Source organism: Typha angustifolia, chromosome 15 (genome assembly GCF_048772165.1).
Source record: "Typha angustifolia cultivar Huaian chromosome 15, ASM4877216v1, whole genome shotgun sequence".
NCBI lineage: Eukaryota > Viridiplantae > Streptophyta > Magnoliopsida > Poales > Typhaceae > Typha > Typha angustifolia.
The window spans coordinates 3,838,010-3,865,309 of NC_133253.1; the positions used below are offsets into that span (position 1 = coordinate 3,838,010).

Below are 27,300 nucleotides of genomic sequence, written 5' to 3' on the forward strand. Positions count from 1 at the left end.
CTCAACCTAACCAAAAACAACGGACCATTTTACCGAAAGTAATACCGCAGGACAACAGACTTTCTACCACCCCATGAGCACACAAGGTCTTGGCTGTCGGTAAATAATCCGATGGTTTTGCCATCATCCCACTATCTAATCCTAATTTCGAGCCAGCCTTATCAATTGCTCGCACGTGGAGAGCGCGTGCCAGTTGTGGCCATACACACATGGCCACGTCTCGTCCGCGGGGCCCGACGAGAGGACGACGAAGCGACAGCTGTCCTTCTGGTATCGCCATGAAAACCAGGAGAGGCTTTTCGTCATTTCCGAGAGAGAGAGGGTCCTTTTTGCGACTTTACCTTTAAATTGCAAGAAAGGAGAGTAGGCATAAAAATAGATAGCGATATGGCTTTGATATTTCTTCCCTCTTACGCCCCTGTCCCGGACTTCGATTCGGATATATCGATCTCCTCTTCTCGCAGCGGTAGCGAAGTTCGACCTCGATAAGATTTGTAACTCCTTCCAGGTATACCTATCTCTTTCTTCGCCATCCTTTCAGTTGCAAATAGAGTTCAATCAAGTCCGATTTTTCTTTTTTCCTTTCAATTCCTTATAAAATTTGTTTTCTTTTCAAGATTTAAAGATGTCAGTGTTTGTACCTTCTTCCCTGTCTTACTTGGGTTTTGTTTTTTTTTTTAAAGATTAATTTTGCTATTTTTCACTCAATTTGCTGGAAAGTAGTGTTTTTAACTGTTTGTTCCTTCTGTGATTTGGTTAGAGTGGGTGATGATTTGATTAAGAAAAAAAAAAAACAAGATCCGAAGTTACATGTGTGGGAATTGATTCCCCATATCTTCGAGTTATTTTCCCACGAAATTGGTGTGCAGATCGCTATTTCTTGTTTCTGGATGATTGCATTCTATGGTGGGATTGTTAGCAGTGAATAATCCTTTATATTATACCATTTTGGTAGGAAATTAAGGATAATCTTCTAGTAACATAGTGGTATAATTTTGAGGGACTTTTATTAATTGCTTATTACATGATATAGAATGGCTACTGAAGGATAATGTTGGTAATGCATGCTTCCCAGGGTAAGGTAATGTTCTATTTTGAAGTGATAAAATTGATGTTTTGAACCATCCTTAGTTGGCATGCTTGTTTGATTTGGAGAAGGGATCTTTGCCAGATCTTCTTAGTCTTAAAGTGAAATTAGGAAGCCAGTGATTTTGACACCTGATGCCGGTTCATGATGTATTGATGCATTTTTGGCATCTACTTTATAATCCATGCCTCCGTGATACTAGTAAGTTTTTGACATGTATTACATAATAAATTATACTCTAAGAAGGTGAACTATGATATTCAATGAATAATAGTAGGAGGTCAGGGCCAGCTGTCTCATATTCGTTTAAATGTTCATCAGAAAGTTCAATGAATAATAGTAGGAGGTCAGGGTCGGCTATCCCATATTCATTTAAAGTGCATCAGAGTGAGGTGTTTCCCTTTCTGATGAACATTGTCCAACTAATTCTGAATATCATCAGTATAGGAATTCCTTCATTTTTCTTGCATTTTGAACTTTTTATATTATTCAGCTATGTTAATATTTCATAATGTCTTGTGCTTTCCTGCTATAATCATGGATAAACATTTGAACATTTGATTTATGCAGAAAATGCTTTTCATAAGCTTTTAAGTCTTACATATATTATGACATTATTCTAGGTCCACTCTTTTTTTTGTTTCCCTAAGTCAGCTCTGTTTTAATCTTCTATTGGGGGCAAAATGTAATTGTTAATGGAAGTTCCTTGTGGTCGAAAAGGTAATAGAAAATATAGTATTAATATAAGGATATATGTGTATATATATATATATATGCACGTGTTTATGATAGATACTATGTTTTGGGAAAGTTTACTAACTCTTCTCTACTTATTAAATATTGTGGGATTAAGCATCATTTGGGTCTTTTGCTTAATTGTAGCGTATGTGTGAAGACATATTTCTAAGTCAAAATTTGTCATCTTTCTGCTCATGACTACGTCCAAGTTTAGACTTTAGAGGTTACTCTAGAGGGGTTACTCCTTTGTCCTATGAGCCTATGTCAGTCCTGCCTTCCTCAACAAGAATAGAAAAAACAACACACCATGAACACAAGCACATGCCAACTGGTTTTGTAGCTTTTTATGGCAAGTTCTTTCATGATTGGAATTAGTCTGGTGTTTTACTTGATAGATTTTGTGACTGATACTTGACTTACCTCTCAGGATATATCAAGTAACTTCTTGAGGGTGTGTTCTCTTACTTCTTTTTGTTTTATTGCTCAATAATTTACTTAGTATTTTGCAGAATGAGGGAGTAATGGCAGCCGCGGAAGCAAGGACAGCTTGGCAACGAACTGCTAATCGTTGCCTAGTTCAGGAAGATGCAAAGAGAGCCCCAAAGCTAGCTTGCTGTTCATCATCGTCTGTATTGCAAAATGATACAGCTAGTGGCAATGCTGCAAACGCTCAAGATCATCCTATCACTAGTTTCATGCCCTTGAACTGGAACTCCGCGAATTCAAATCTGCCACCAGACACAAAGTGGTGGCTCCAATTGCAGCCCAATTTTGGTTACCAGAAGGATTTTATATCTGAACAACTGGATTTCTTTGAAGACGAGATTGATGAGAAGAAAGTGGAAAATGCAGTTCCAACATCTAATTTCACTGGGAAGATAGCACAAGGTGAATTTCTGGACAATGGTTCTAGAAAAAGTGAACACACTTACGAGTCCCCATGGATTGTGTCAACAGATAAGCATGGTTCTGAAACAAGAATGGAAGAGATGAGGACTGTTACCAATCATTCCCTACAGATGTCAAAGAACAGAGGAATGATGGGCGACTATTATTACCATGATAGGGAGCTGAAGGATTGGAAGACATCTGATCCTTTAATCCAAAAGAAGCCAACAAAGGCCTATCCTGACATGGAAACACCTTGGGGAGGATGTGACAAGTGCGAACCTTGGTGGCGAATTGCTGATGAGGATGAGTTGGCTTTACTGGTTGCCCAAAAATCATTGCAGCACATTGAGAACTGTGATCTTCCAAGGCCCACACAGACAGTACATGCTCCAAGGGATATGTTAACGGGTCTTGAGACTTTTGAAAATAGAGGGTTACTCTCATCGTGTTTATCCAAAAAATTACATCCTGGATTATGTGACCCAATTGATTATGTGCATAACCATCTAAATTCTGGAAGTGTGGATGAGAAGAATTGGTCTTCTGGTGGAGGAGGTCTGCAGTATGACAAGGATAAACTACACAGGTATGGGTTGTAATAAACTATAGTACCATTCTTATTTTCCTTTATATCATGAATGTGCTGGTTTTTCTGTTTTTTCTTTTCATTTTCTATGTTGATCTGGAGATACATAATGTCATATCATAAGCATCTTTTGAGTACAATTAAGTGGTAAGCAGGATATCTGGTGTTTTATGCTTTTCGGTAAATCCAAGCAGATGGCCTTCTGTCTGTAAACTTTGTTCTAACGATCCCCAAGAGAGAAACACAAGTACAAGCACTTTTATTCCTTCTAATTTACTTTAAAAAATCTTTAACTGGAAAACTTTGCAATCTACTGTTTCTTTTGACTCTGGTGACAATTTGCTTAATTTATTTTCATAGGTTTTCAGGTTTTCTCTACATAATTAAATTGCTCAAGTTTTAGTTCTCTGTACTATTGTGCATGGACAATGCCGGACTTCAGATGCTTTATGAAATCTGAGTGAATTAGTAGCCTCTAAATAGTTACATGCATTCTTACTTTAATCTCAGTTTTTTTTCTCTAATCAAATTTCTTTATGTGACTTTTGCTGTTGATGACTTTCTTCTGAAAATTTGTGTAGAGTTCTTTTCCATTTACATTAATTAGTACAGTGCTGCTAGATCTGAAGTTAGATGATATTGCTTGTTGGATTTGACAGCTGTTAACAATAATTAATAAGATATCTGTTGATACTTTGGTACCTGCAACTTGATTTTTGGGGAAAAAGTGAGTAGGTTTACTACTGATCCAGATTAAGTTTCTTCAATGTTTTAATTGCCTGGGATCATCTTGTTGAGGCTTCCATAGTTTTGAATCTTTTCTGCTGCTGCTGCTGCTGTTAATGTTAATTCTGTCAATTTGAAGATATTTGATGGCTGTATGGCTCCCATTATTGATTTTTTCACGGATATATGTTGACATACTGAAAAGGCTTGTGCAAGTCTCCTGCATACACAATTTTGACTTTCCTTTCTTTTACTTCTTTTAAGCAGATCAACATATCTCATAAGTCGTATCTTCCTATATGTTGCTGCACTTCATTTCTTTTTTCCAGCTAATGCGTATTTGACATGGCAATCTAATGCAGCGGTACCCATGGTCAAGTCAAGACCGGAAATGAGTCACCAGAAAGCAAACTGACATATGAGAGTGACTCGAGCAGGGCTCAGTTATTAGAAGCGCTCTGTCATTCTCAGACCCGTGCTAGGGAAGCTGAAATCGCAGCCAAGAAAGCCTATGATGAGAAGGACCATATCGTCAAACTGTTGTTTAGACAGGCCTCACATCTGTTTGCTTATAAGCAGTGGCTAAAGATGTTGCAGCTAGAGAGCCTGTGTCTCCAGCTCAAGATCAAAGACCAGCAGATTGCATCTCTGTTTCCTATTCTTCCCTGGATGCCATTGAAGGAGAAACCGTGCAGTAAAGATAAAAACAACACAATGAGGAGCAAAAGTAAGAAGCAGAGGAGGAGCTGCATCTGCAAGTATGTCGTGTTCTTTGCTGGTTTGGGTCTTGCTGGCGCAGGGTTGCTTTTGGGATGGTCTCTTGGCTGGTTGTTGCCGAAGTCTAAAACTGCTGTCTGAACACTGATCAGGCCATGCATCCTGGAGGTGGTCTGTCTCTTGGCAAGTGAAGGGGCTGTATTTGAGGCCCATATTGATGGGCTAATGTGAAAGTTTAGGTCACCCAAAGTGTTAAACTTGTGTATATTTTGATGTACATATGCTGGATATTATTAGATTGCATGGATGGGCATCTGATCGTTGATGTTCACCGGTTGGTGAAACTTGATGCTTGGAGGAAATCAGAAACATCATTTTACCCATGCCATGAATGTTTCTTAGCTTCATAGTAGCTGGGGGAGTGGACATGGTTTCATGGTGAGAATAATTCATGCAATGAGTAACTCGATAACCTCTTACCAATCTATAAAACAAATTGATTTCACCGTGATTCAGTTGTTGGAACTTAATCATCTATTTATGTATTGCATTCTTCAAACTTGGTAAAATATTTCCAGATGATGGAACGATTACACAAATCGGTGCCGGTGCCCTTTTACGAAAAAGTTCTATCTATATTGACTGCAGAAAGAACTTTGTGTTTACGAAAAAGTTCTATCTATATTGACTGCAGAAAGAACTTTGTGTGTATATATATATATGACAATAATGAGAAGGAAAATTGTAGCACTGATGAGGGCGAAGCGAAGAGAGTTGAGCAATTGATCGCTTTCCATGCAATTTTTAAGTTCTAGTTTCTCAGTACTCATCCAAGTAATTATAGAATGCCTCTTCTTTTCTTGACTTGCGTCTACTAAGCAATGACTTGAGGAAGTTTCTGCCTTTGCCTGTGTTCTGATCAATCTCTTTATCTTCATTTCTTTCGGCATGTAATTGCATTGATGCTGAGGGTTCCAAATGTTTCTGCATGGAGAAAGAATAAGGAAACGAAATTAAACATATAGATAATTAGATATGAAGCAGGCAATTTCATTTAGAATGCATGCCAAACAATAGTCTCATATAGAAAGACAGAGTTAAGTATTGATATATTGAGTGGAAACCTGTAAAGCTTTTGAATTGTAGTGAATTCTAAATGACTGTAAACTTGTAGCATGCAATGCTCAATTCATAATACTCAATACTTCCACATAGTGGCGCATGCCGAGTATTCAATACTAATCTCCTTAGAATACATAAACCTTCTTGCTTACCTGATGTCTGACACTTGAGGATTTGAGCAAAGATGGTTTTTTTGACAGTGATCCTGAACGTGGAAGTGGACCCGAGAACGGGATTGGAGAGACTGCTCTTCTATCTGCTTCATTTCAACAATGTCCATAAACAAATTACAAACTCGAAAACAACAAGAATATGTACAGGCATATCAGACAAATTACTGTGTACTAGAGATTAATTAGACAAGCACCTCCAGCCATATATTTTCCATGCTGTGATGAAGGTGATGGGGAACGCATTTTTGGAGGGGGTGATGAAGACCGCATACGTTGTGAATGACCACGAGAGATTGAACGCAGTTTCCTGCATCAAAAGACCATTTAGTTCATCGAGCTTTTCAGCATTCTGATGTATACTTCTTCTTTCTCCAAATGCCTACCTGAATGAGATCGGTTTCTCCTTTCGTTTTGGTTTAGCTGCTGTAAGAGATAGGTATGTCAAAAGATGTTAAAATATTTCACCAGTAGAGTAAAAGAAAGAATCAAGAATTTGGTAATTGAATTCAGTTAGCATACCAGTCATAAGTATAAATTCGTTATTATCCTTAGGTGTGTCCAGTCCTTGGTTCTTTGGTACGGCATATTTTCCAGATTCAGAAATTGATCTACCTACTGAGCATACAGAGCAATGGTAGCTTCTCAGTTGTAAAATGTATACAAGATTCTTGATCAATAAACATCAGAATAAACAGTCTGACAACAGTTTGCAAGAAACAAGATGGCAAGAGGAAGAGAAATTTACCTGGTAGAATGTATCGCTTGTGATACTTAGGAGTTCTAATCAACAGAGATTGTTGCGAAAACCCTTCGCGGTCGACATACTCTCGACATGTTCGAAGTCTCTAAAATATAATTTAAATCAGAATTTGTCCATGTGATGTGATCCGCTCTATTATCCATCAAAGCCAATGATCAGCATACCTGCTCAATGCACGACACGCGAAATTCCGTCTCGGAAATTTCGTCGAACTTCTCATCAACAAGACCATTCACTTTGTATGTCACGGATCCTAGGTGATCTATTGTATTCACAACAGCTTTTACAGCATAATCCTTCAATGTTTTCATCACTCTACATGAATCCAACATCAAATTTTGGATTATAAAACCAGTACATACACAATATCTTGCCAGTGGGTAATCTGAAGATAAACATACGTCAGTTTCTGATCATCATTACTGTAAGATAATTCGAAGTACTCCGCAGCAGAGTATAGCTGTGATCTTAAGCTCTTCAAATCCTGGACATGAAATAGTCAATGTGATGCTAAATTGGGAACACTTTTTCTCTTCCAAAGTTACAAGATGTTAGAAGACTAGAAGATTACAATAAAATCATAAACTACTACACAAAAGCAACGAAGCAAAGGAATCACCTTGAGGCAATCTGAGAAGAGGAGGCTTTGTTGCATGGAGAGCTCGTCAAAGGAAGCAGATGATGGAGATAAAGTTTCCATTGATAAAAATTAAGTGAGCCGCTAAAGCTATCAGAATTGCCTTATCAATTTCTAAGCAAAATAAGTCACAGGTAATTAGAAGGAGAATTAAGACTATATTATCTAAATGATTGCAAGACTGTTAGAGTTGATACGGAGCAAAACCTGCTTAGTTGCATCTGATGACAAAATCAGAAAGAAGAATCCAAGAGGGCTTTGGCCTAATAATTCTATCTCCTCCCACACTATAAATGAGGTTGGGAATCGGAAAACAACAAGGAGAAGAAGAAGAAAGTGCACAAAGAAGAACAGATAGAGAGAGAGAGAGAGAGAGAGAGAATATAAGAAATTGTCTTTGGTTACTGTCCCTCTCTCTCTCTCTTTCTCTCTCTAAGACCAACGTCTTTTTTTTTAATTAAGTGAAAAGGACCAACTTCTCGTTCAACTACTCTTTTTAGCAGGACAAATCCAACACAAAGGAAAAAAAAAAAAAAAAAGAGCAACAAAATAAGCTTCCTTGATTTCTTCTCTTTTTCTTTACTTTTACATCAACTGGGCGAGGATAAGGACAGAAAAAATGGATAGTAATACACTAAAACCTGTGAGAGACTCGAAGGATTATTTTTAAAGCGTTACCTGTTAACTTTAACTGGCTTGGAGTCTTCCTAGGATCTAATGAACAAAGATCTCGATACACGAACCCCATCAGCAAATGGTCAAAAGGGTAGATTAATTAAGCACACCAGGTGGTGATTGCAAGCAAACCGCCTTTCTTTTTTACAAGCTAATAACAGTAATGATTCCGGACAAACATCAAGAGGGGCACGTTGAAAGACGGGAGCATAAGTTTCGGTGCAGTCTTTTTCACGGACATCATCATGTCATCCACTCCGGACCCACTTCCTCTTCTTCTTCTTCATTAAATAAAAATTCTCTGGTCCTTCAGTCTTCATCTTGAACAATTTCCCCATGATTGACGGTAGGAGAATCATAGAGGGGTTGTTCGACGTGAAGCGTGGGAGCCTTCGGCATGCCTAATTGGGGGCCACGTCTCTCTTTAGTCTAACAGAAATGGTCGTGTTCAAATAACAAAATTATGGGTCAGTTTCTTATTAACATTAATCCTACATCTATAGTTCTGATGGAGTTTAAAAGAGAACAAAAGAGGCCATTGGATTTGATCCGAAGCAACTAGAGTTGAGGTTTTGCTCACGCAAAATTTCGATCCAAATGTTTGCGTGTTCAACCATTCATAATGCATCTAAAAGAGAAACATATGATAGCTATAGGATTTAAGCACGCCATCGATATATTAATGTGCATTCGACGATCCAAATCATTATATCAGCTGCTTGATGCATTGATAGACAGGCCCAGTATCTGAAATATGATACTGTTCACAGGCCCAGTTCAGCCCAGTTTGATAAGAGCGAATTGAGGAGAAAGGCCGAAGTCCGTATTTGCTTCCGTTAATTGTTTCTAGTAACCACGGCCGCAATGGATATAGTGTTCCTTATAGCCAGATAAGGTGGATAGACGTGCCAATTTAAGTTACAAGGTAGAAACAAATGGACAGAAGGATCCCCACAAGCAAAAGAGAGAGAACTGTGACACTCCCAGGCATCTTCCCTCCATCACTTCTCAAGAACATCGCCTCATAGACAGGCAAGCAGTTGGCCACAGCGAATCCAGACAAGAACAACTGCACAGGCATTTCGTCAAGCACTCCTCCCACCGTTGCAGCTCTTGCGATTCCCACCACCAACGAGCTCAGATTCAAGACTGCCGCTGCCCCCAGCGAGAGAAAGAAAGGGGAAGCTATGCCAAAGTCGAAGACCCCTTTGTTGTATCGCTTCTTCTGCTCGTCCTCCATCACTTTGCTGGTCACGTTGAAGCCTTGAGCAGAGACGCCGAGGTGTTTGAGTGCGAATTGGATGCTGCCAAAGAGGGAAGATGCGAGGGCTCTTGTCATCCACATCCTTTGGTCACTCCACCACTGTTGGATCGTTCCATTGGATGCTACGAATTCGGCGAGGTCTTGGAAGTAGGAAGCAAAGAAGAGGTAGGCATATAAATAGAACCATGGGTCTGAAACCTGTAACGGGACAAATTTTAAGAACACTATCCGTTAGCTGAGTTGGCCCAATTATCCAACCTAATTATCAGCAAGAGTTCGCCCCCACTATTCAGCCCGGTAGACTACGTGGTAAAAATCGACCATAATAGTTAGTTTACTATGGTAACTATTATCGTAGTTGATATCAGAATATTTTGAAAATTATATCCAGATACTTGGTTTAGACTCGTCAGTACCAATTATAATTGATTCTTATTGTAGCTATCTATTATTTCAATGAGCTGGTCCACTATACATAGGTCACTATCTTATACATCTCAATACACAGTAACTCTCTTATCTTTTCTTCATAGGCTCATGGTCCTAGTCTACTCGATTGAATAATATTGCCACCCCTATCTATGCACAGTCACAGATGATCAAAAGGGATGGTTGATCCTTTCTCTAGGCATTTTCCTCTAATAAGCTAAAATTGAGAGAGGGACAGAGAGAGAGAGAGAGAGAGATGCAGACCTTTGGGAACAAGGGCCATTGGTAGATTAGTGCCAGTTGTGGGATAATAGCATAAGCAGTGATAGGAACGCACCAAAGGCCCCAAAAGGCATAGTGTGCATAGCTTAACGCAATAGGCAAAGAAGCCCTCCTGATACCAAAAGTGAGGGGACTGTACTGTGACAAGCCCACCTCATAGAGCCCCACAATCCATCTCTTGCACTGGCTAAGACCTTCATGCAAGTTCTTTGGAGCATCCCCTAAAAATGCCGGTTCCGGAGGGTCACACAGCACCGAATGCCACCCTTCGCAGTGCAGACGATAGCCAGTGTGATAATCTTCCACTAGAGATCCATATAGAAATCCAATCTGCAAAGGTATAAAGATATCCCAAGCAGTGGATCATGAGTTTGAATCCTGGCATTTTAGATTTTTAACATGATATATTTGAATGTAAGGACTGATCACCTTTGCACCCCATTTGGTACCAATCTCATAGTCGCAAGCAGCCACCTCATAAGCCCTCTCTATGCTCCTCTCCGAGTTTATCAAGCCATTGCCATTAATGAACTCACCCGAAGAGCCGCATAAGGCTCGGCGTGAGTGGAAACAATTCGTGCCAACGTAGTTAGGTCCTTGGAGTCCGTCCATGCCTCTTGCGTTAACCTTAAAGAGCCTTTTCAGCTCACCCCCATAGATATCATTCTTGTTGAGCCCTTGGAACTGCTGAGGGAATTGAACGAATGCCAACTTGGAGGCAATTGATGGATCCAAGAAGTAGCAGAGAGCTCGCACGGGTGAGTTGGGATCATTGGAGTACATGTCGCAGTCGATGGTGAGCATCACTGGTGCGTTCGTTAGGATGCTGGACACCCGAACCTTAACATGATATCAGAGTCAATTTACTTTCGAGTTAACTGTCATAATATCATTTATAACACCTATTGTTTTTAAGGATCTTATAATCTGACACTTCCTATAAATAAAAATAAAAAATCTCCTTAGTTTCTACATTATATTTTGTCCTTTTAGTAAATTGTTAAAGAGTTGTACCAAAACATTGAGTGCTCCAGCCTTGAAGTGGTGAGGAGACGTGGGACGTTTCTCTCTGGAGACATAGATAAGATTTGGCAGTGGTTTGCCATTAATATCTTTATCTCTGCTGCTTTCAAGAAGCACCTGTTTCAAAACAAACAACTTCTTATTTATTAGTGATAATATATATATATATATATATATGCTTTGCAATATACTAAACTAGTACACATAGACTATATTTTTATATTTATTTATAGTGATGATATATATATATATATATATGTTTTGACCTGGATTACTGAAGGGTGGTTATTGCGACTAAATCCCTTCCATTTCTTGAAAATCTGGTGCTCTTCTTCAGAGATGCATCCTTTCTCCATTGCAGTCTCTACCTTCTCCTTCATAGCTTGGTACATCATCTACAAAATTATTATCCATTCATCTAGTATTATATTTTGAGTATGAAATTACTCATTATAGTACATGCAGCAAATCTTTGAGTATAAGAAAGGATTCCCAAGCTAAAGGACGAAAGATCTGTCTCTGTCTCTATAATTGCAAAAAAAGTGAGACAAGTAAGGCCAGAAACCTTTTTATAGTGTTGGAGATATTGTTGTTTATGATGCATCTGCAGAGCAGGGAATAATATTTAAACTCTCATGGGCCCAAGAAATTAAAGAATATTCATTGTCTCACAATAAAGTTGGAGATAATCATAAATTAAAATATTAAAAACGATTGAAGGCTTCAGTGGCCGGCGTCGTTCGGTTAGTGAGTAAAATTATTAAGAATAAATTTATTTGACATTTTTCTTAGATTTATGTTTAAATGTGTATTTTAGTGTTTGGTTTGACACAAAGTAATAATTGCCTTGATAAAAAAAAAATAATGTTAGTTAATTTTTAAGAAGATAAGTAGCAAATTATTATCTCTGATGATACTAGTGGAGATTTTTGTACCATAAAGTTAAAAAAATTTCCTTTAATTTATGTATTTATTTATTTTTAATTTAGCCTTATTCGTCTTTAAGATTTGGGTAGTCAAACTAAGAAATAGGTAATATTCCAGTCCCAAATACTGCAAGTCTAATCATAAAATATGCATGAAGTCTAATCACCTTCATCTCTTTCGAGTCCTCGTCACATGCTGACCCAAAATAGACCTCCGGCGACCTCGCCGTGATCGACTTCTCTCTGCAGAACGGTAACCAATACCTCGCAAACTTGGCCGCCTCCAGGAACGCCAAGAAGGTGACCTCCGACCCCCCGTCGTCGGAGACGTAGACCGACAACCTATCGGCCGGGTAGTCGAAACCCATCAGCGAGAGTGCTGTGCTCACCACGGCCATCGGGGGCTCCTTCTCGGGGTCCGCGGTGCATACGAACACGTCAAGCGCCGGCCATTCCTTACGGTCAGGGAGCCTGTCCGGGAACTCGAGGCGTCGCACCGGGCGCCACCGGAAGGGTTGGGAGCACAGCCATAGAAAGGCAAGGATCAAGTCGGAGATGAAAAGAGTGATGGAGAGGGAGAAGGACAAGAGAGTGGAGGAGGTGATAAGGAGGGAAGCAGTGTGGTGGTAGAGAAGGGCGAGGATGGCGAGGGAGTAGAAGAGCATGTGGGTGCGATAGAGGGGGAGGTTTTGGTCTGCTTGGATAGCGTGAAGAGCTCGAGAGGATTTTAGCGTCATCCTTTGGCCTACAAGAGCAACGAACGAGGTGGAGAGAAAGTTAGAGCTTCTTGGGTTTAAATAAAGCTTTTAGAAACGAAACAATTGGAAATAGAAAGAGTTTCTATTTTTATTCTTTCATTGCATGTAAACTCCTTGGAATTCTGTTATTTATGTACGTAATTTTTGTTTACATGAAATATCTGCATGTCTACTAAGGTTTTTTTTTCTTGTATATTTTATACGATTAATTATGCAATAATTGCAACCGTATGTATCCTGTAAACGCAAGAGCACAAATACGTCAATTTCGCAGGGTATCCATGTTAAGATGGCGTTACAAAAAAAGATCTAGCAAGAGAGACAGAAATAGCATGAAACGATCGTTGGGTCTTCGCAGAAAATTCCACATGCGATAAGACTACCATTTCTTATCGCCCATACTTGCTGTTGGCGGATACTCGTAGTCAAATATGGGTCCCGCAATCCCATGTGTGGACACGTGAGCTCCTACGTGGTCCGCAAGATTGAAAGGAATTGTTACGCATGAGCCAAATAGGGCCATTTCAATTTGGACGCCTGTTTTGTCGTAAATAATGAATTATAACCTCAATTATCTCAACTTTATATGATTATATCACATCAAATAATTATATATATATATATATATAACACTATGATTTATGATTTATGATTTATAACGTACTTTTAGTTTACGCACTAATTTTTATTATTTATAAATCAAGTCTTACGTAGAAAATACATTTAGTTAAATTTAAATTAACACTGTGAGAATATTTTATTAAATAAAGATATTTTATTTTTAAAATAAGTAAAATATTTTTATTTTTAATATGAATAAAATATTCTTAGTATGACTTGATTGAGAATATTTTTATAATTGGTTAACTTAATTTAAAGATTTTATTAAGTTTAAATCTAACGGCATTTTATTTTCTACATATATTTGCTAAATTATAGGGCTTGATTTATAAATAGTATAAAATATATAATATAAACTATAATTTTATTATAAGTCAGGATGTTATATATAAATATTTTATATAAAATATAAATTATTCCCTAAGTAAATGCCAAGAAAGAATATTATTTTAGTTATTTATATGCGCCTGTGGTAATTCGGAAAGAGGGAATATTTTTTTGTGGTAACAATGATATTTTGATAAAATATAACATTTTAAAAGTTTTCGACGATAATTATGTAAAATTTATTTTCCTCCGTGATACATCACTCTTCTACTATAAAACAAAATTTAAAAATACCTTTATATTAGTTATTTGTTAAAAAAAATTAAAAAATAATACACAAGTGTCAATATTAGGTCTTTAAGAAACCATTTGAATTTTATTATAAAGAGAAGGAAGATACCTAACTCGAAGGTAAAGAAGTTATTTTGTATGAAGAGAGTGGAAGAGGTCTTCTTTCCATACCACTTCTAATACCATAGTAATTCTAATACTAAAGCACTACGCTATGACACTAGGGTTGGCAATTGAGTCGGGTTAAGTGAGTTTGGGTTGGGTTAGGTTTGGATCAAATTAATTTTATCTTGACATAAATTTGATCCGATTAATAAATAAGTTGTATTTAGTAAACACGAACACGACCGGATTAATAAACAGGTAAGTTGACTTAACTCACCTAACTCATTATAAACGAATCGAGTTAACATGACTCATTTAACCTATATATTTAAACGGATCGTGTTAATCCGACACGTTAACATGACTCATCTAACCTGTTTAATATAAATTTTATATAAAATCTAATATTTACTGATTTATTATATATAAAATAGTTTATCATAAAATTGGTTAAATAGTTTGTACATAACTTCCAATAACCGGAGGAATGAGGAGATACATTATGGAGTACAATATGGGGAGGGAGTGGAGATGATTCATGAGGCTGCTACCTATTTGTGACAATTTTGTGTCCTGCATCACCACAAAGTTGGCTAAAGAAGATCTCTATCTGGAGTGTGAACCTGAGGAAGAAGAGGAACTTCAACTGAGTAGCTGTTGTCAATTGCGAGCAAGTAATAACTCCTGCAAACTCCACCAGATGTCTGCATCCTTTCTGTGGCCAGCATCTTCAAACCATGTGCTTCTCTGAAATCGTCTATCAGCATTATTCCTCTGATATTGTTGACCAACCGATGAGCAAAATAAATGAAATAATCTGCACAAAAAGATGAGTAGTACTGTAAGCATGTTATCAAGAGACTCAATAAACAAATAAGCAATAGCAATAGTTTTATGATACTCAAAACTGGAATTTTACCAAGAGAAGCACAGAGCTAGTAGCTATAAGTGATCGAAAGATTTAAAAAAAAAGAAAAGAAAAACCAACGAGCACCAAGAATAATAACTAATTATATCTGTATAAGCACTACTTGTCTGATGAATCTTGAACCTTAAGATGTATTACATACATATAAGCACAATGAGAGATGATTAAATATTTACCAACTATAATAGCGTCCAGAACATAAACCAATATGAGTAGTAGATGCATTTGGATTTAGAAATAAGGTAAAGTATATATATATATATCCATCTCCTAGAAAGACATTATAAAGACAAAAACCAATGATATACCTATAAACAAAAAGTGATGAGGTCTCTGCAGGCACGACAGCTAAGGCTATGAAGGCGGCAGGCAATGATTGTGAAAGCGGCAGGCAACGACTGTGATGAGGGATAGGGCAGATGGGGAAAAGACGACGAGGGTGAGGTGGTTGGAGAGATTCGAAGAGAGAGGAGGCACGGAGGCACCAGAGAAGGACGCCGGCAAACTCTTAAGGCCAATGGCAAGTGGAGACTTAAACGGGAGGCACCGCGGCAGGCGGCAGACGGTCGCCGAAGAGATCGGAGAGAGGACGGGTGACGATTTTTTTTTGCCCTTTTGGTGAGATGAGGCAACTAGACTGTCGGAGTGTGGAGAGTGGAGAAAACGGTAGGCTGATTTAGGTTTTAAACTTAAATTATTATATATATATATATAAGTTGGTGAGTAGGCGGGTTGACCTGACCTGATCCTACCTGTATATTTAAACATGTCAAAAATGTCAAAACAAGTTAACTATATAAACTTGAACATAACATAATTATTAAACGGGTTAAGCGGATTGACACGTTTACGACCCGAACTTGATTATACTAAATCCAAACCCGATTAAGAGCCCAATTATCGAGTTGGGTTAAGATTTGCCACCCGTATGTGACACTTATGCTCAAAACGGGTTAGGCGGATTGACCCGTTTATAACATAAATTTGATTACACTAAATCAAACCCAATTAAGAGCCGAGTTATCGGATCTGGTTTGCCACCCATATGCGACACTTATGCTCAAGACATACAACGATGTGAAGAAATATAAAGACCTAAGAGAAAAGCTTATAAGCATAAGTATAATCATAATTATGATCACAACTCAAGAATATAGTTAGTTCATCCTATGTAGATTTATGTCTCGACACAAACAAGAACAAATCTACTATTAAGAATATGGAATATAAATAGAGAGATCTCACATCTCTACTATAAAGAGCATATAACATTTGAAGAAAAAAATTTCTTCTTATTTGATCCTCCTGATAAGATCTCCTTCCCTCGGTGTCCTAGTCATCACTAGAAAGTGAAAACCAAGCTTACCTTACACTAATAAAACTTAAAAGAGTGATATGCGACGCTCATCAAAATTTTGACCGAAAGTGCTAAAGGCACCAGTAATACAAATGACTAAGCTAGACTCATGGGATACTACGGTAATTAGGTGACTCGAGCTTATCCACCGTTGGACAAACCTCAAGTTTATCTATTATTGGATTGATAAAGACAAAAGATGACATATCTTTGATTTCACTTTAAGAATTATTTCATCTTCTAAAGAAGTTGAAGTGCTGCAAGAATTTATCAAAAAAAAAAAAAAAGCATAAGTCGGTGACAAATTACTCAAAATCACTCTCTAGTCTACACTAATAAAAGAAAATAAGAGAAAAACTCTCTTACCTGCTGGTTTTTTACATTGGATAAACCCAAGCTCTTTAATATAATCCCACTTAGCTCAAACATGAGTGATGTGAATCCAACCAATATGATGCATCGTATGAATCAATTGATCGATGAGTTTGATATCACAAACCCAACATATTTAACAACTTTCGACACGAGAGAGATTTTTCGTAGATGATTACGTAGAACTTAGTCATGGGTTGTAGTGTGTTTATTTTAAAATAATAATTTGCTCAATGTCGACATTACTATCCGTATATATTATATGATTACGATGTGGCTTGCCATCCATCTACGTGGAGAAGTTGTTAGTTGCCACGTTTGCATTGCGGAAGGCCCAGAAGCTAACGCTTTTCGTACGGTCAAACCGCTCATCCGTGTAGGGCCCATGATGGTTTACAGGCCCAAATGTTCCCCGGCTGCCAAGTACCCCCCTGATTGAACGAAACTCCTGCATCAGGGATAGCAGAGGATCACTTCTTGAGTTGCCTCCATTAAAGAAGGCAAAGGAAGGAGGTTAGTTGGGGCCTTGGTGGGTGCAGCGATTTCCACTCTCCTTCTTTTGTTTGACCACCGGGGGAAGAGTATTCCCGACGCCATCTCACGTCTCCTTTTATAATTTCCTCCTTTACACCTACTCTCCTCAACCATCTCCTAATCGTAACCCTAGCAAAGAAGAGAAGGAGGAGGAGGAAGTCGACCGCTTTTGATCTCATCTCCTTGTTCTAGAGTTCTCATCAATTCGATCGACCAATAGATTGATCATCCAAAGGTATATATAGATCCTCTCTCTCTCTCTCTCTCTCTATTTCGTTCGAGTCCCCATTTCTTATCTAACTTTACCAGATCCTATGATCTATGGCTGTCGGGGGAATCGTGACTTATTTATAATAGTATGCTTTCGGAGATCGCACTGCATACATCAAAAGATCGAAAGATACTAACAGAGTTTGATCTGGAAATAATTGTGTTTGTAGAGGAAGGAGATTTATTAGGACTAGTTTTAGACATTTTGAATCTTATGGTGATTTGAGTAAAGGACTTGAGAGTAGCCTTTTAAGTTCTATGTTTTGTTGTGAAAAATGAAATTTGAAGTTTATAGTCAAGTTGTATATACATCTAAGCTCGAGAAACCTTAGATTTGAAGAGGATAACTTTGTGTCTCAGTACATTTTAGTATTTATCATTCAAATGTGCATTAATTGGTAATATACTTATCTAATGTATGTAAGCGGTGATGAACTAAGTTTTCCATGTTGGTTGTACATAATTTGTGTATGTGCTATCTCAGGTGAAGTTTTGACCAACTTGACAGTATGGAAGCTGTGGGATACAGAGTGCTCCATACAAATCCCTATCGGATTTATCAGAGAAATGCTTCAGAAATGTAAGTTATGTTTATGCAATCTGTTCTTGAGTTCCTTTCTTTGCTTTTTAGAACTTCCAATGCTTTGCAGCCTCCGTTTCTTATCTTTTGAGATGTCTCCATATAAGAGGCTAATTGTATCACCAAAGTTCTTTAACAGCCTGTGCTTGAGTATCTGAGATGGGAATTCATTTTACTTTGAATTTAGATTTCTGCTGTTTATCAGATTTAAGAATTTAAACATATTTTTGTTTTGGTTTGACAAACAGAATTGTCTTCATTTTAACTATTAAGATCTTACTTTGTATGATATTTCAGGCCATGCTGTAGGATGAAAGGTTTTGGAGGTCATGTTGTATCGACCTTGCGATCTTCAGAAGTATACTCAAATGAAAACAATAGATCATTGGATTTAGTAGCATATCCATCTAATGCCCTAGGAAATGCATACGATGGTTTTGCCACATCAAAGCTAAACATATCACATAAAAGACAGCTTCTAGTTGGGAAGGCCTATTCTTCTGCAGAAGCATACGTGTTTGATGAAGAAGTTTCAGGGGTTACGTCAAGTGTTGCACATGAAAAGGTTGGAGTGCTGCTATTGAATCTTGGAGGTCCAGAGACCCTTCAGGATGTTCAGCCATTTCTGTACAATTTATTTGCCGATCCGGTAAGTGATTATGGAATATCATGCTTCTGACTGGTAAAATCATAAAGATCTGTTTTCTTCATCATTTTGTTTGGTCATGAAGACCAATTAACTAAGTTATAGGGAATTGAGGATATTTGAAATATGTCATTTCCTGTTCCAGTTGCGATGCATAATCATATTATATTCATGTGAACAAATTATTTATCTTTGCATCGTATTGTGTTGGATGACCTGTAAATTTAGAGGGTCTTACATAGTGTGACCACAAGCTTGCAGACTCTGAAAATCTTGTCTAGCAGGGCATCTTATATTTAGGATTACCATTTAATTCCAAATTATCATATCTGACACCCTGCAACAACAGGATATAATTCGACTTCCAAGGTTGTTCCGGTTTCTTCAGCGACCACTGGCCAAATTAATCTCTGTAGTTAGAGCTCCGAAGAGTAAAGAGGGTTATGCTGCTATTGGTGGTGGATCACCTTTACGAAAAATAACAGATGAGCAGGTATATGTTCCATCGTTTGTTAGTACTCCTGCAAGGGCAATCTTCCTTCCAAATTTCTTCTGGCAGAGTGTGAATTTTTGTTGTTGATGTTAATATAAGGATATTGGCGCTCCTTATTTTGGAGATTGTACTAGTCGTCTAGGGAAATATCTCCTGGCTTGCTAATTTGGATAAAACTACTTTTCAGGCAGATGCACTGAAAGTAGCTCTAGAAGAGAAAAATTTACATGCAAATGTATACGTTGGAATGCGGTACTGGTATCCCTTCACTGAGGAAGCTGTTGATCAGGTTAGTCTCTTTACTTTGTAAACCGGAGAGAATAGTCTTCTGGTTCTTTTATGGTTTTAATTTGATAATGAACTGTAATTTTAAGGCTAACTTCTATTTGTTACTAATATTTATAAGTTCTAGAGCAATGCTTGTTGCAAGTTTTTGTTTAGTGCAGGATCAAGGTAAACTTTGTAATAAGCCTTTTTTGTTCTGTAGGGCCGTATTGTAAGTTACTCAGATAATGTGCTTGCTTCTGTATGTGAATATGTTATTTTTTTTAAAAAATATATAAGATTGAATAATCTTGCAAAACTTGTTGAACGGTATATTGTCAGTGTCCTTACAAATTCAGTTGACATTTTCCATGTATTCCCTCTTTATGGAGAGAAAAGATGAGTGTGAAGTTACTCTGTGCAGTGCGAACACATCATTTATCAAACTATGACACTAATGATAGTTCCTTTTCCCCACATGCAATGACAGATAAAGAAGGATAAAATAACTAAGCTTGTTATCCTCCCACTTTATCCTCAATTCTCCATTTCAACGAGTGGGTCAAGCATCCGTGTTCTTCAGAACATTTTCAGGTACATACAGAGCTACCTTGTCGGGTTCTATCTTTGGTAATATGCTTATTTGCCTAGAAACTTACTCTTTGTGAGCCATATACAGGGAAGATTCTTACTTTGCTGGACTGCCAGTTTCCATCATTGAGTCGTGGTATCAGCGTGATGGCTATATCAGGTCAATGGCTGACTTAATAGAGAAAGAGATACTAAATTTCTCTAATCCTGAAGAGGTAATTCCTTCATATATGTCCCAGCACTGCCATTATATCCAATTTGTGGTGGTTGCTTGCAAAGTCTTGTGCAATCAAATATATAATAAAGTACTCTTCTTTCTTATGCAAAGAAATTTTATTGGCTGATCCTTTATTGTTCTCATATATTTTGAGCAGACTTGATGCAGTCTAACATCTATAATATATAGTTACCTTTTTTCTGGTCAGTCACCAGTTTTTGCATCAAAATAAAGTTGAAATGATATGACAAGATGTTTGTTCCTTTGTCCAACTAAACGGATGTGTGTCCCGACCTTTTTGTGGTATTTATATTGATGCATGATTTTAATCTGTTTATTCTGGGGCTTGTATTGAGTCTTGAAGGGCTGCTGGAATTAATATGCATCATAATTCAGGAAGATCTATATACTTCTCAAGTGTTGCAATTTCCATCCGGTTGTGGTCTTCTCATCTTTTCATTTTATATTTAGCAGCCCCTTTTTTTTTCTGCATTTGAGTATAGCTATACGATGGAACAGAAAACTATGATACATGACATAGTTGTCATCATGATGATGGTGACTGCAACTTTCCTTGGGGTTGCCAAAATGGACTCCCTAAATTAAGTGATCATTAGTAACATGAAGATATTTTACATTCACTGGCGGGATGGTAAAGGCTTGCCGTTCACGCCCTAGTTGCATATGTTTTTGTTGTGGAAACACTAACAGCCTCTCCGTACTGGCTTTAAGACTGCATCCATCTGATATATCATTGTTGGCTTTTAATTGTAGGTTATGGTATTCTTCAGTGCACATGGGGTTCCACTAAGCTATGTTAAGGACGCAGGTGATCCTTACAGAGATCAAATGGAGGAGTGTATCACTTTGATCATGGATGAGTTAAAATTTCGAGGGATCTCCAACAGCCACACTCTTGCTTATCAGGTATTGGATATAAAATTAGAGGTTTGTGTGTGTGTGTGTGTGTGTGTGTGTAGAGAGAGAGAGGGAGAGGGAGAGAGAGTGATGACAACCTTTATATTAAATTTTTGCAAAAAAAAAAAAAGAAGACTTAGCAATCATCACCTTTTTAGATATTGAGTGAATTTTGGTGTTCTAGAATCCAGTCCTGAGTAGGTAGCATTTTTGGGTTAGTATTAGCAATCACAGCGCACAACCAAGTGTTAAAGAAGCGGTGAAACTTTTCACTTTTCTACAAGTTTTAACACAAAGTTTGTAGTCCAACTCATATATGTATACATACACAGACACATGTAATAATATGTGTGTGTATAAGGTGTCATATTTTAAGATCCACAGGAAAATCACATAAGAAAAAAAAAATTGCAGTACACGTTTTCAGATGATAAAGTTGAGAGTTCTAGCAATTTTGATCTTTCTGAACTTCTTGACAGAGTCGAGTTGGTCCAGTTCAGTGGCTGAAACCTTACACCGATGAAGTGATAGTGGAGCTTGGTCAGAAAGGTGTAAAGAGTCTCCTGGCTGTTCCCGTGAGGTACATCTCAATTGAATATCTTTTCATGATATATATTTAGCTCTGTTTCGCTGCCAGTAATCAGTAATCAATAATCACCATTTTGTTCGAATATGTAATCCACTGTAGTGTAAAGCTCAATCATAAGATTTTTTTTTTCAATAAATGGCTTACCCCTATTCCTTTGATGTGCATGCCCCCTTTTTACGGTGGTGGTCGAACTGCATACAGTAAATGTATATAGTCTTGCCATTTCATCTCAATACCTCATAATTCTGATAGTGTCAACCTTTCTGCCTATAAATGTTCTGTTGAATTTTGCCATGTGCTAGGATTCATTATCTGTGATCATCTGAATTAATCATTAGCATATATTCCTACATAGGTACACTATGGCGTTTTAGAACTGTTCAAGAGGCTACTGAAATTTTGAAGTAGTTAGTTGTTGCTTTAAATTATGCTATTACATAATAATTGGTTCATCACTATTTACTTTAGAGCATTTGGTGATAACTTTAACTTATGAAAATATGTCATTCTCTTTTGCACCATAAGTCCAATTGATTGTTGTCTTATAAATACTGACGCTGCTAATCCTGAATCCAGTTTCGTGAGCGAGCATATTGAGACTCTAGAAGAAATCGACATGGAGTACAAGCATTTGGCTCTAGAGTCAGGCATTGAGAACTGGGGTAGGGTACCTGCTCTTGGCTGTACCTCTTCATTCATTTCAGATCTAGCCGATGCTGTCATTGAGGCCATCCCCTCTGCTTCTGCTATGTCACCTGCAAAGACTTGTCATACAGAATCCGACATGGACCCAGTGCAATATGCGATCAAAATGTTCTTCGGGTCAATCTTGGCCTTTGTGTTGCTGCTGTCACCAAAGCTGCTCTCTGCTTTCCGAAGCTCTCCATTTTGACCTTTTCTTCAATTAGCAATTGAAAGGGTAGTGAGATTTGTAATAACAAACATCCTCATCCTTCCTTCTTTTCTTTTTTTTCTTCAAAAGTATACGGGAGTGCAGTATAATCTGATGTTGCCTCACCATAATACGGAAGAGAGATTCTTAATGGCATACTGATTACAGCGAACACTTGTGAGTAGTATGAGGCTTTTTGTACAGTAATATGCGTGCTTAAATACTTTACAGTATGCACCGACTCATATGTGATTTTATTTTTCGTGCTATTTCTGATGTGGGTTCGGTAGGGATCTCGAAGTATAAAGATAATTTATACCTTCTAGTCAATTCGTGATGCATTCAGCAGCTGGCTATTCTACCTAGAGAGATACACTTTCTCAGTATTTCCGAGCAACTCCGGGATATTGTCTTTAGTTATATATAGCATAAGATGGTAAAAGCGTTTGATGAAAGTATATAAAGAGCTGGAGTCTGATACCATCTCCTCTCTACCTTGAGAAGAGAAAGTGAGATGAGGTAAAATTAGAAAAATTAGGTAACATTTAGAGAAGAGGACAAATTTATTTATATACAAAATTTCCGTATACTCTCACGAGTGCATTCATAGTCGTGACCAAATGGGGCCTTTTGACCTTTGCTTGTCCCAACTCCTATCTATATAGTTTGTCACCCTCAATTATTATTACCTGATCAATATAAGCCCGATCCAGTAAATTAGAAGTGAGATATATTAGCCCAATCCAATAATGCCAGCCCGATCCAATAACTTAATTGACCCTTAGTTTGGGCCCAACTAACCAACTTCTCGTGGGCATTCTTGTCATTCCACTCTATGAAGTAATATATTAACTCTAGGGTTTATTGAGATCGCGCTATAAACTATAAAGCGGCATACTAGGGTTTCCGGAGCCGCCTCAAGCTACTACACCTTTGGATCTCAATCGGAGAGAGGAAAAGGAGATCCACTCGCAGCTTCATCTCCGGTAAGATCAAATTACCCAAGAGATATCCAATATACTACTTAAGATTGGTCGTTCGCGTTTGATAAGATCTTTGATTGCTTGTAAAATTGTCCTCTTATTTTGTGAGGGTTTTAATAGAAATAGATATGTTACACTGATGAATTTTCTTTTTACGCCAATTTAAGGTTTGTTGAACCATTTATTCCAGTAGAAGATTCGAGTTCTACGATCGTTTCTCGTTTCATTGTACTGAACGAGATCTAAATCCTGGTGTTTATTTTTACTCGCTGCAGTCGAAATGGCAACAGTCCCTGGCCCGCTTATCTGGGAGATTGTGAAGAAAAATAATGCCTTTTTAGTGAAGCAGTTTGGCAATGGAAATGCAAAGGTGCAGTTTAGCAAGGAACCGAACAATCTGTATAATGTTAACTCATACACTCACTCAGGTGAGAAATTTCAAGACCTTTTTACGTTTTTAGGTCGAATGTTTTACGTATGTTTGGTGTACTAGTAGTTGATGATGGACCTGGAAAAAAAAATACTTAGGTTTGGCAAACAAGAAGACCGTGATGATTCAATCAGGAGGTAAGGACCTTTCCGTGGTTCTTGCAACCACTAAGACAAAGAAGCAAAACAAGCCCAGTAGCTTGTATCACAAGTCTGTCATGAAAAAGGAGTTCCGAAAGATGGCTAAGGCAGTGAAGAACCAGGTACGGGCATTTGTTTTCAGATAGAGTTCTTTAAAATTCTTGTGCCATGCGCTTCTATGATTTTATGTATTTTTGGATTGACATGTCTATATGTTGTTGGTAAATATTGTACAAAACTGTGCCATATCAAGTATGAAGGGGAATGCTGATCACTGCCAATCGAGGATCAGCTATTAGTCTATTTAATTGCTGAGTTTATTCTGTTTCTGGTGAATGAAGTCATTGAAGACTGTTGACCAAAAAGTTGTAGGATTTTTTGTTATTGTTTTTGTTGTTTCTGTTTCATGTTTACATGCAGAAGGATGCTATGAGCATGTTACAGGTTGTAGTAGCTTAAGAACGGCAAGCTAAATTCACTAAGAAACCACATCGTGGTTCCACTGTAAATGCACTTACCTTGGAAGTATATTTTCTCAGCAATAGCTTCTCGCTTGCTTATGTGAAGATCTCACTTGTTTTGAATATGATGTGAAAACATTTTTCAAGTAATAGCCATATGTGTAAACTTTTGGCTATCCCTTATCAAATTTCCATGTGATCTATTCATATTACTCGTACCCATATTGATCCTTTGCTTGGCAAATATTATATGTGGTTTGATCCATATATTTGAATTTAAGCAATTTTTTGTTTTGTAGATGGTGTGAATTCCATGTGTGTTGTCTTCAACATATTAAAAAGTGGCCATGGCGGCCAGATACCTGGGCAAACTTGGCAGGCCGCCAAGTTGCATAGCGGGCTGAGCGGCCCGCTATAGCAATGGATTTGGACATAGGGTCGAATTTTGACTATTCGTTAACCCGTTAACCATTTTATCAAACTAACCCAGTTGTTTTTCTCTCCTCACTATCGATATGAGCGCTAAAAACTTACTCTTTGATCACCTCTTTCCCTCAACCTCCCTTGGTTGTCTCCCTTTCTCAATCATCTCCTAGTGGCAGTGAGAAGTCGATGACGGCAAGCAAGTATAACCGGCGGGCAGTGAAGGCTTTGAGCGGCGGCTGCAAGGGAACGACAGTTGCAATCGAACGGTGATTTTGTTGAAGTTGTGGATTGCCGATTGCCTAATCTCCTCTTCTTTTTCTTCTTTTCTTTTTCTGACATTGAAACCACCAACTATTTTTCTGTATTCTTTCGTTGTGCTTTAACCGGTGGGAAAGAGTGGTAGGAAAGAGAGAGGCGACGTGCTCTAATGTTAACATTGGAAACCACCAACTATTAATACATTTAATTTCAGATCGTGGTAATTTATTATTAAGATGTTAATGAAATATGTATACATATTTGTGAATTACAAATTTGTAATTTATTATTTTCATGGTTGTGAATTGCATTATTAAAATTTTATAATGCCATATTAGTGTGTGTGTGTGTATTATATCATATAGAAATGTAACTTTTTTATATATATTAAAATTGCTAGACCACCAACTCCTGCTTTCTGCCTACGTGCTAGGCAGTGGGGTGACCATTCACAATCCGTAGCTATCTTTCAATACACTGACTGTCTTCCTAAAGTGGTGTATAAGGGACTTGGTAATGTTGCTTTGGTTTTTTTATTTTGGCCCTGTTAGGTTATATGCTGATAGTATTTTGGTTGATAGGGAGCTATCTGCTGTAGCTGAAAACTCTCTACAGGTTGCTTTGTTTTGTTGACTTCTATCTTGGGATGGAAGTTAGTTTTTAAGTTTCAATTTAATAGGATTGTGACTTATATTTGAATTTAAACATGTAATCTTTTTTAATCATCCATCACCTATCAAAGATCACTGACACTGCAGTTCATCTTGAATTTAGGCACACAACTCAGTGTACAAGTCCTATCTCTTTGCTGACCTCATCATGTATAATGTATAATCTTAGCTAAATTGTAGTTAATGATGTTTTCTCACTGCAGCATTTATTTCCTTTGTACTATGCTCGGGCAATGTCTCTTCCCTGGTCATGATCCGCAACAGGCCTCCTGTTATTGGGCATATATTGTTATGTGTGTTAATTTTATAGATCTGTAGTAATTTTGTGTTAATTTTTCCTCAGGTGACTGACAACAACTACCGTCCAGATCTTACTAAAGCAGCTCTTGCCAGGCTAAGTGCTGTGCACCGTAGCCTTATGGTCGCCAAGTCTGGTGCTAAGAAGAGGAACAGGCAGGCTGCTAAAGTATAATAAGTAACTAAACTTGGTTGATTGTGATGATCTTGTGAGGCTATTGGCTGTTTCATTTTTACTCTAATTTGTCAGTTTAAGACTTTTTTTATTAGAGCTGTAAGACTGCTTCCATCTTTTATCTGCGAATTTTAATCGAAGATTTTGGTTTTGTGGATGATGATTATAGTGCGTCTCTTAAAACCCAGTCTGGATCATGCAATGCTGTGAGAATGTGCTTCTGCTGTTATAACTAGTTGTCCAGTATATACCTTACAAGAGATTGATAGTTTATTAATGCTCAATTGCTTTAAACAAATGGGCACAATAGGGTGAATCTATCTCGTTGCTTGTGATCTCTCAGCTAACCTCTTGTTGAATTTCTGTCGGTATGACTTTTTTGGTACGCAAGTTTCATACCTTCTATTGGAGATGATGAAAATATATTATGTTGTTTTATAACTAGTTATAGGGGCATCTTTGTCTCTTGACTTGCTTGTTGTCAGCAAATTTCTCTGCACAGTTGTTGGCTAGCATAACTCTCTCTCATTCTCTCTCTCTCTCATGTACTTCACCTACAACAAACATTACTAATATCCAATGCCGTCAAATTTCGAATTTTTTATGATATTTTGAGTTAGTATTTGAAAACAGAAGTTCGTTCAGCAATAGGATTTTGAAAATTCTGAAA

The 27,300-nt window shown here is 37.7% G+C and overlaps 5 protein-coding genes across 9 annotated transcripts; 3 read left to right on the forward strand and 2 right to left on the reverse strand.

The window, feature by feature from the left end:
- Positions 1 to 350: 350 nt before the first annotated feature.
- LOC140779416 (uncharacterized) lies at positions 351 to 5,128 on the forward strand. Its single transcript, XM_073124464.1, has 3 exons — positions 351 to 508; positions 2,335 to 3,302; positions 4,391 to 5,128. The coding sequence occupies exons 2-3, from the start codon at positions 2,347 to 2,349 to the stop codon at positions 4,884 to 4,886; spliced, it is 1,452 nt and encodes a 483-aa protein (XP_072980565.1). The 5' UTR covers positions 351 to 508; positions 2,335 to 2,346; the 3' UTR covers positions 4,887 to 5,128.
- Positions 5,129 to 5,276: 148 nt separating this feature from the next.
- On the reverse strand, positions 5,277 to 7,891 carry LOC140779417 (putative protein ABIL2). 5 transcript variants are annotated; one of them, XM_073124469.1, is made up of 10 exons: positions 7,645 to 7,891; positions 7,420 to 7,551; positions 7,202 to 7,284; positions 6,965 to 7,115; positions 6,786 to 6,885; positions 6,560 to 6,655; positions 6,424 to 6,460; positions 6,235 to 6,347; positions 6,020 to 6,123; positions 5,277 to 5,729 (listed from the first exon to the last, which is right to left on the reverse strand). In XM_073124469.1, exons 2-10 carry the CDS (start codon positions 7,498 to 7,500, stop codon positions 5,565 to 5,567), a joined length of 930 nt encoding a protein of 309 aa, XP_072980570.1. In that variant the 5' UTR covers positions 7,501 to 7,551; positions 7,645 to 7,891; the 3' UTR covers positions 5,277 to 5,564. The 5 variants fall into 5 exon arrangements, with proteins under 5 accessions (XP_072980570.1, XP_072980571.1, XP_072980567.1 ...); XM_073124470.1 differs by having other exon boundaries at positions 5,278 to 5,729; positions 6,560 to 6,652; positions 7,645 to 7,890; XM_073124466.1 differs by having other exon boundaries at positions 5,287 to 5,729; positions 6,424 to 6,463; positions 7,645 to 7,883.
- A 1,022-nt stretch (positions 7,892 to 8,913) lies between these two features.
- Positions 8,914 to 12,843, reverse strand: LOC140779415 (cellulose synthase-like protein G3). The gene is made up of 6 exons (XM_073124463.1): positions 12,204 to 12,843; positions 11,377 to 11,505; positions 11,102 to 11,227; positions 10,517 to 10,927; positions 10,070 to 10,417; positions 8,914 to 9,574 (listed from the first exon to the last, which is right to left on the reverse strand). The coding sequence occupies exons 1-6, from the start codon at positions 12,771 to 12,773 to the stop codon at positions 9,026 to 9,028; spliced, it is 2,133 nt and encodes a 710-aa protein (XP_072980564.1). The 5' UTR covers positions 12,774 to 12,843; the 3' UTR covers positions 8,914 to 9,025.
- A 4,492-nt stretch (positions 12,844 to 17,335) lies between these two features.
- LOC140777472 (ferrochelatase-1, chloroplastic) lies at positions 17,336 to 23,022 on the forward strand. Its single transcript, XM_073121611.1, has 10 exons — positions 17,336 to 17,564; positions 18,084 to 18,179; positions 18,477 to 18,828; positions 19,175 to 19,318; positions 19,506 to 19,607; positions 20,073 to 20,176; positions 20,262 to 20,388; positions 21,165 to 21,317; positions 21,788 to 21,888; positions 22,474 to 23,022. The coding sequence occupies exons 2-10, from the start codon at positions 18,109 to 18,111 to the stop codon at positions 22,787 to 22,789; spliced, it is 1,470 nt and encodes a 489-aa protein (XP_072977712.1). The 5' UTR covers positions 17,336 to 17,564; positions 18,084 to 18,108; the 3' UTR covers positions 22,790 to 23,022.
- Positions 23,023 to 23,618: 596 nt separating this feature from the next.
- Positions 23,619 to 26,790, forward strand: LOC140777473 (large ribosomal subunit protein eL28y-like). The gene is made up of 4 exons (XM_073121612.1): positions 23,619 to 23,775; positions 24,048 to 24,200; positions 24,301 to 24,464; positions 26,502 to 26,790. The coding sequence occupies exons 2-4, from the start codon at positions 24,053 to 24,055 to the stop codon at positions 26,628 to 26,630; spliced, it is 441 nt and encodes a 146-aa protein (XP_072977713.1). The 5' UTR covers positions 23,619 to 23,775; positions 24,048 to 24,052; the 3' UTR covers positions 26,631 to 26,790.
- The last annotated feature ends 510 nt before the right edge of the window (positions 26,791 to 27,300 follow it).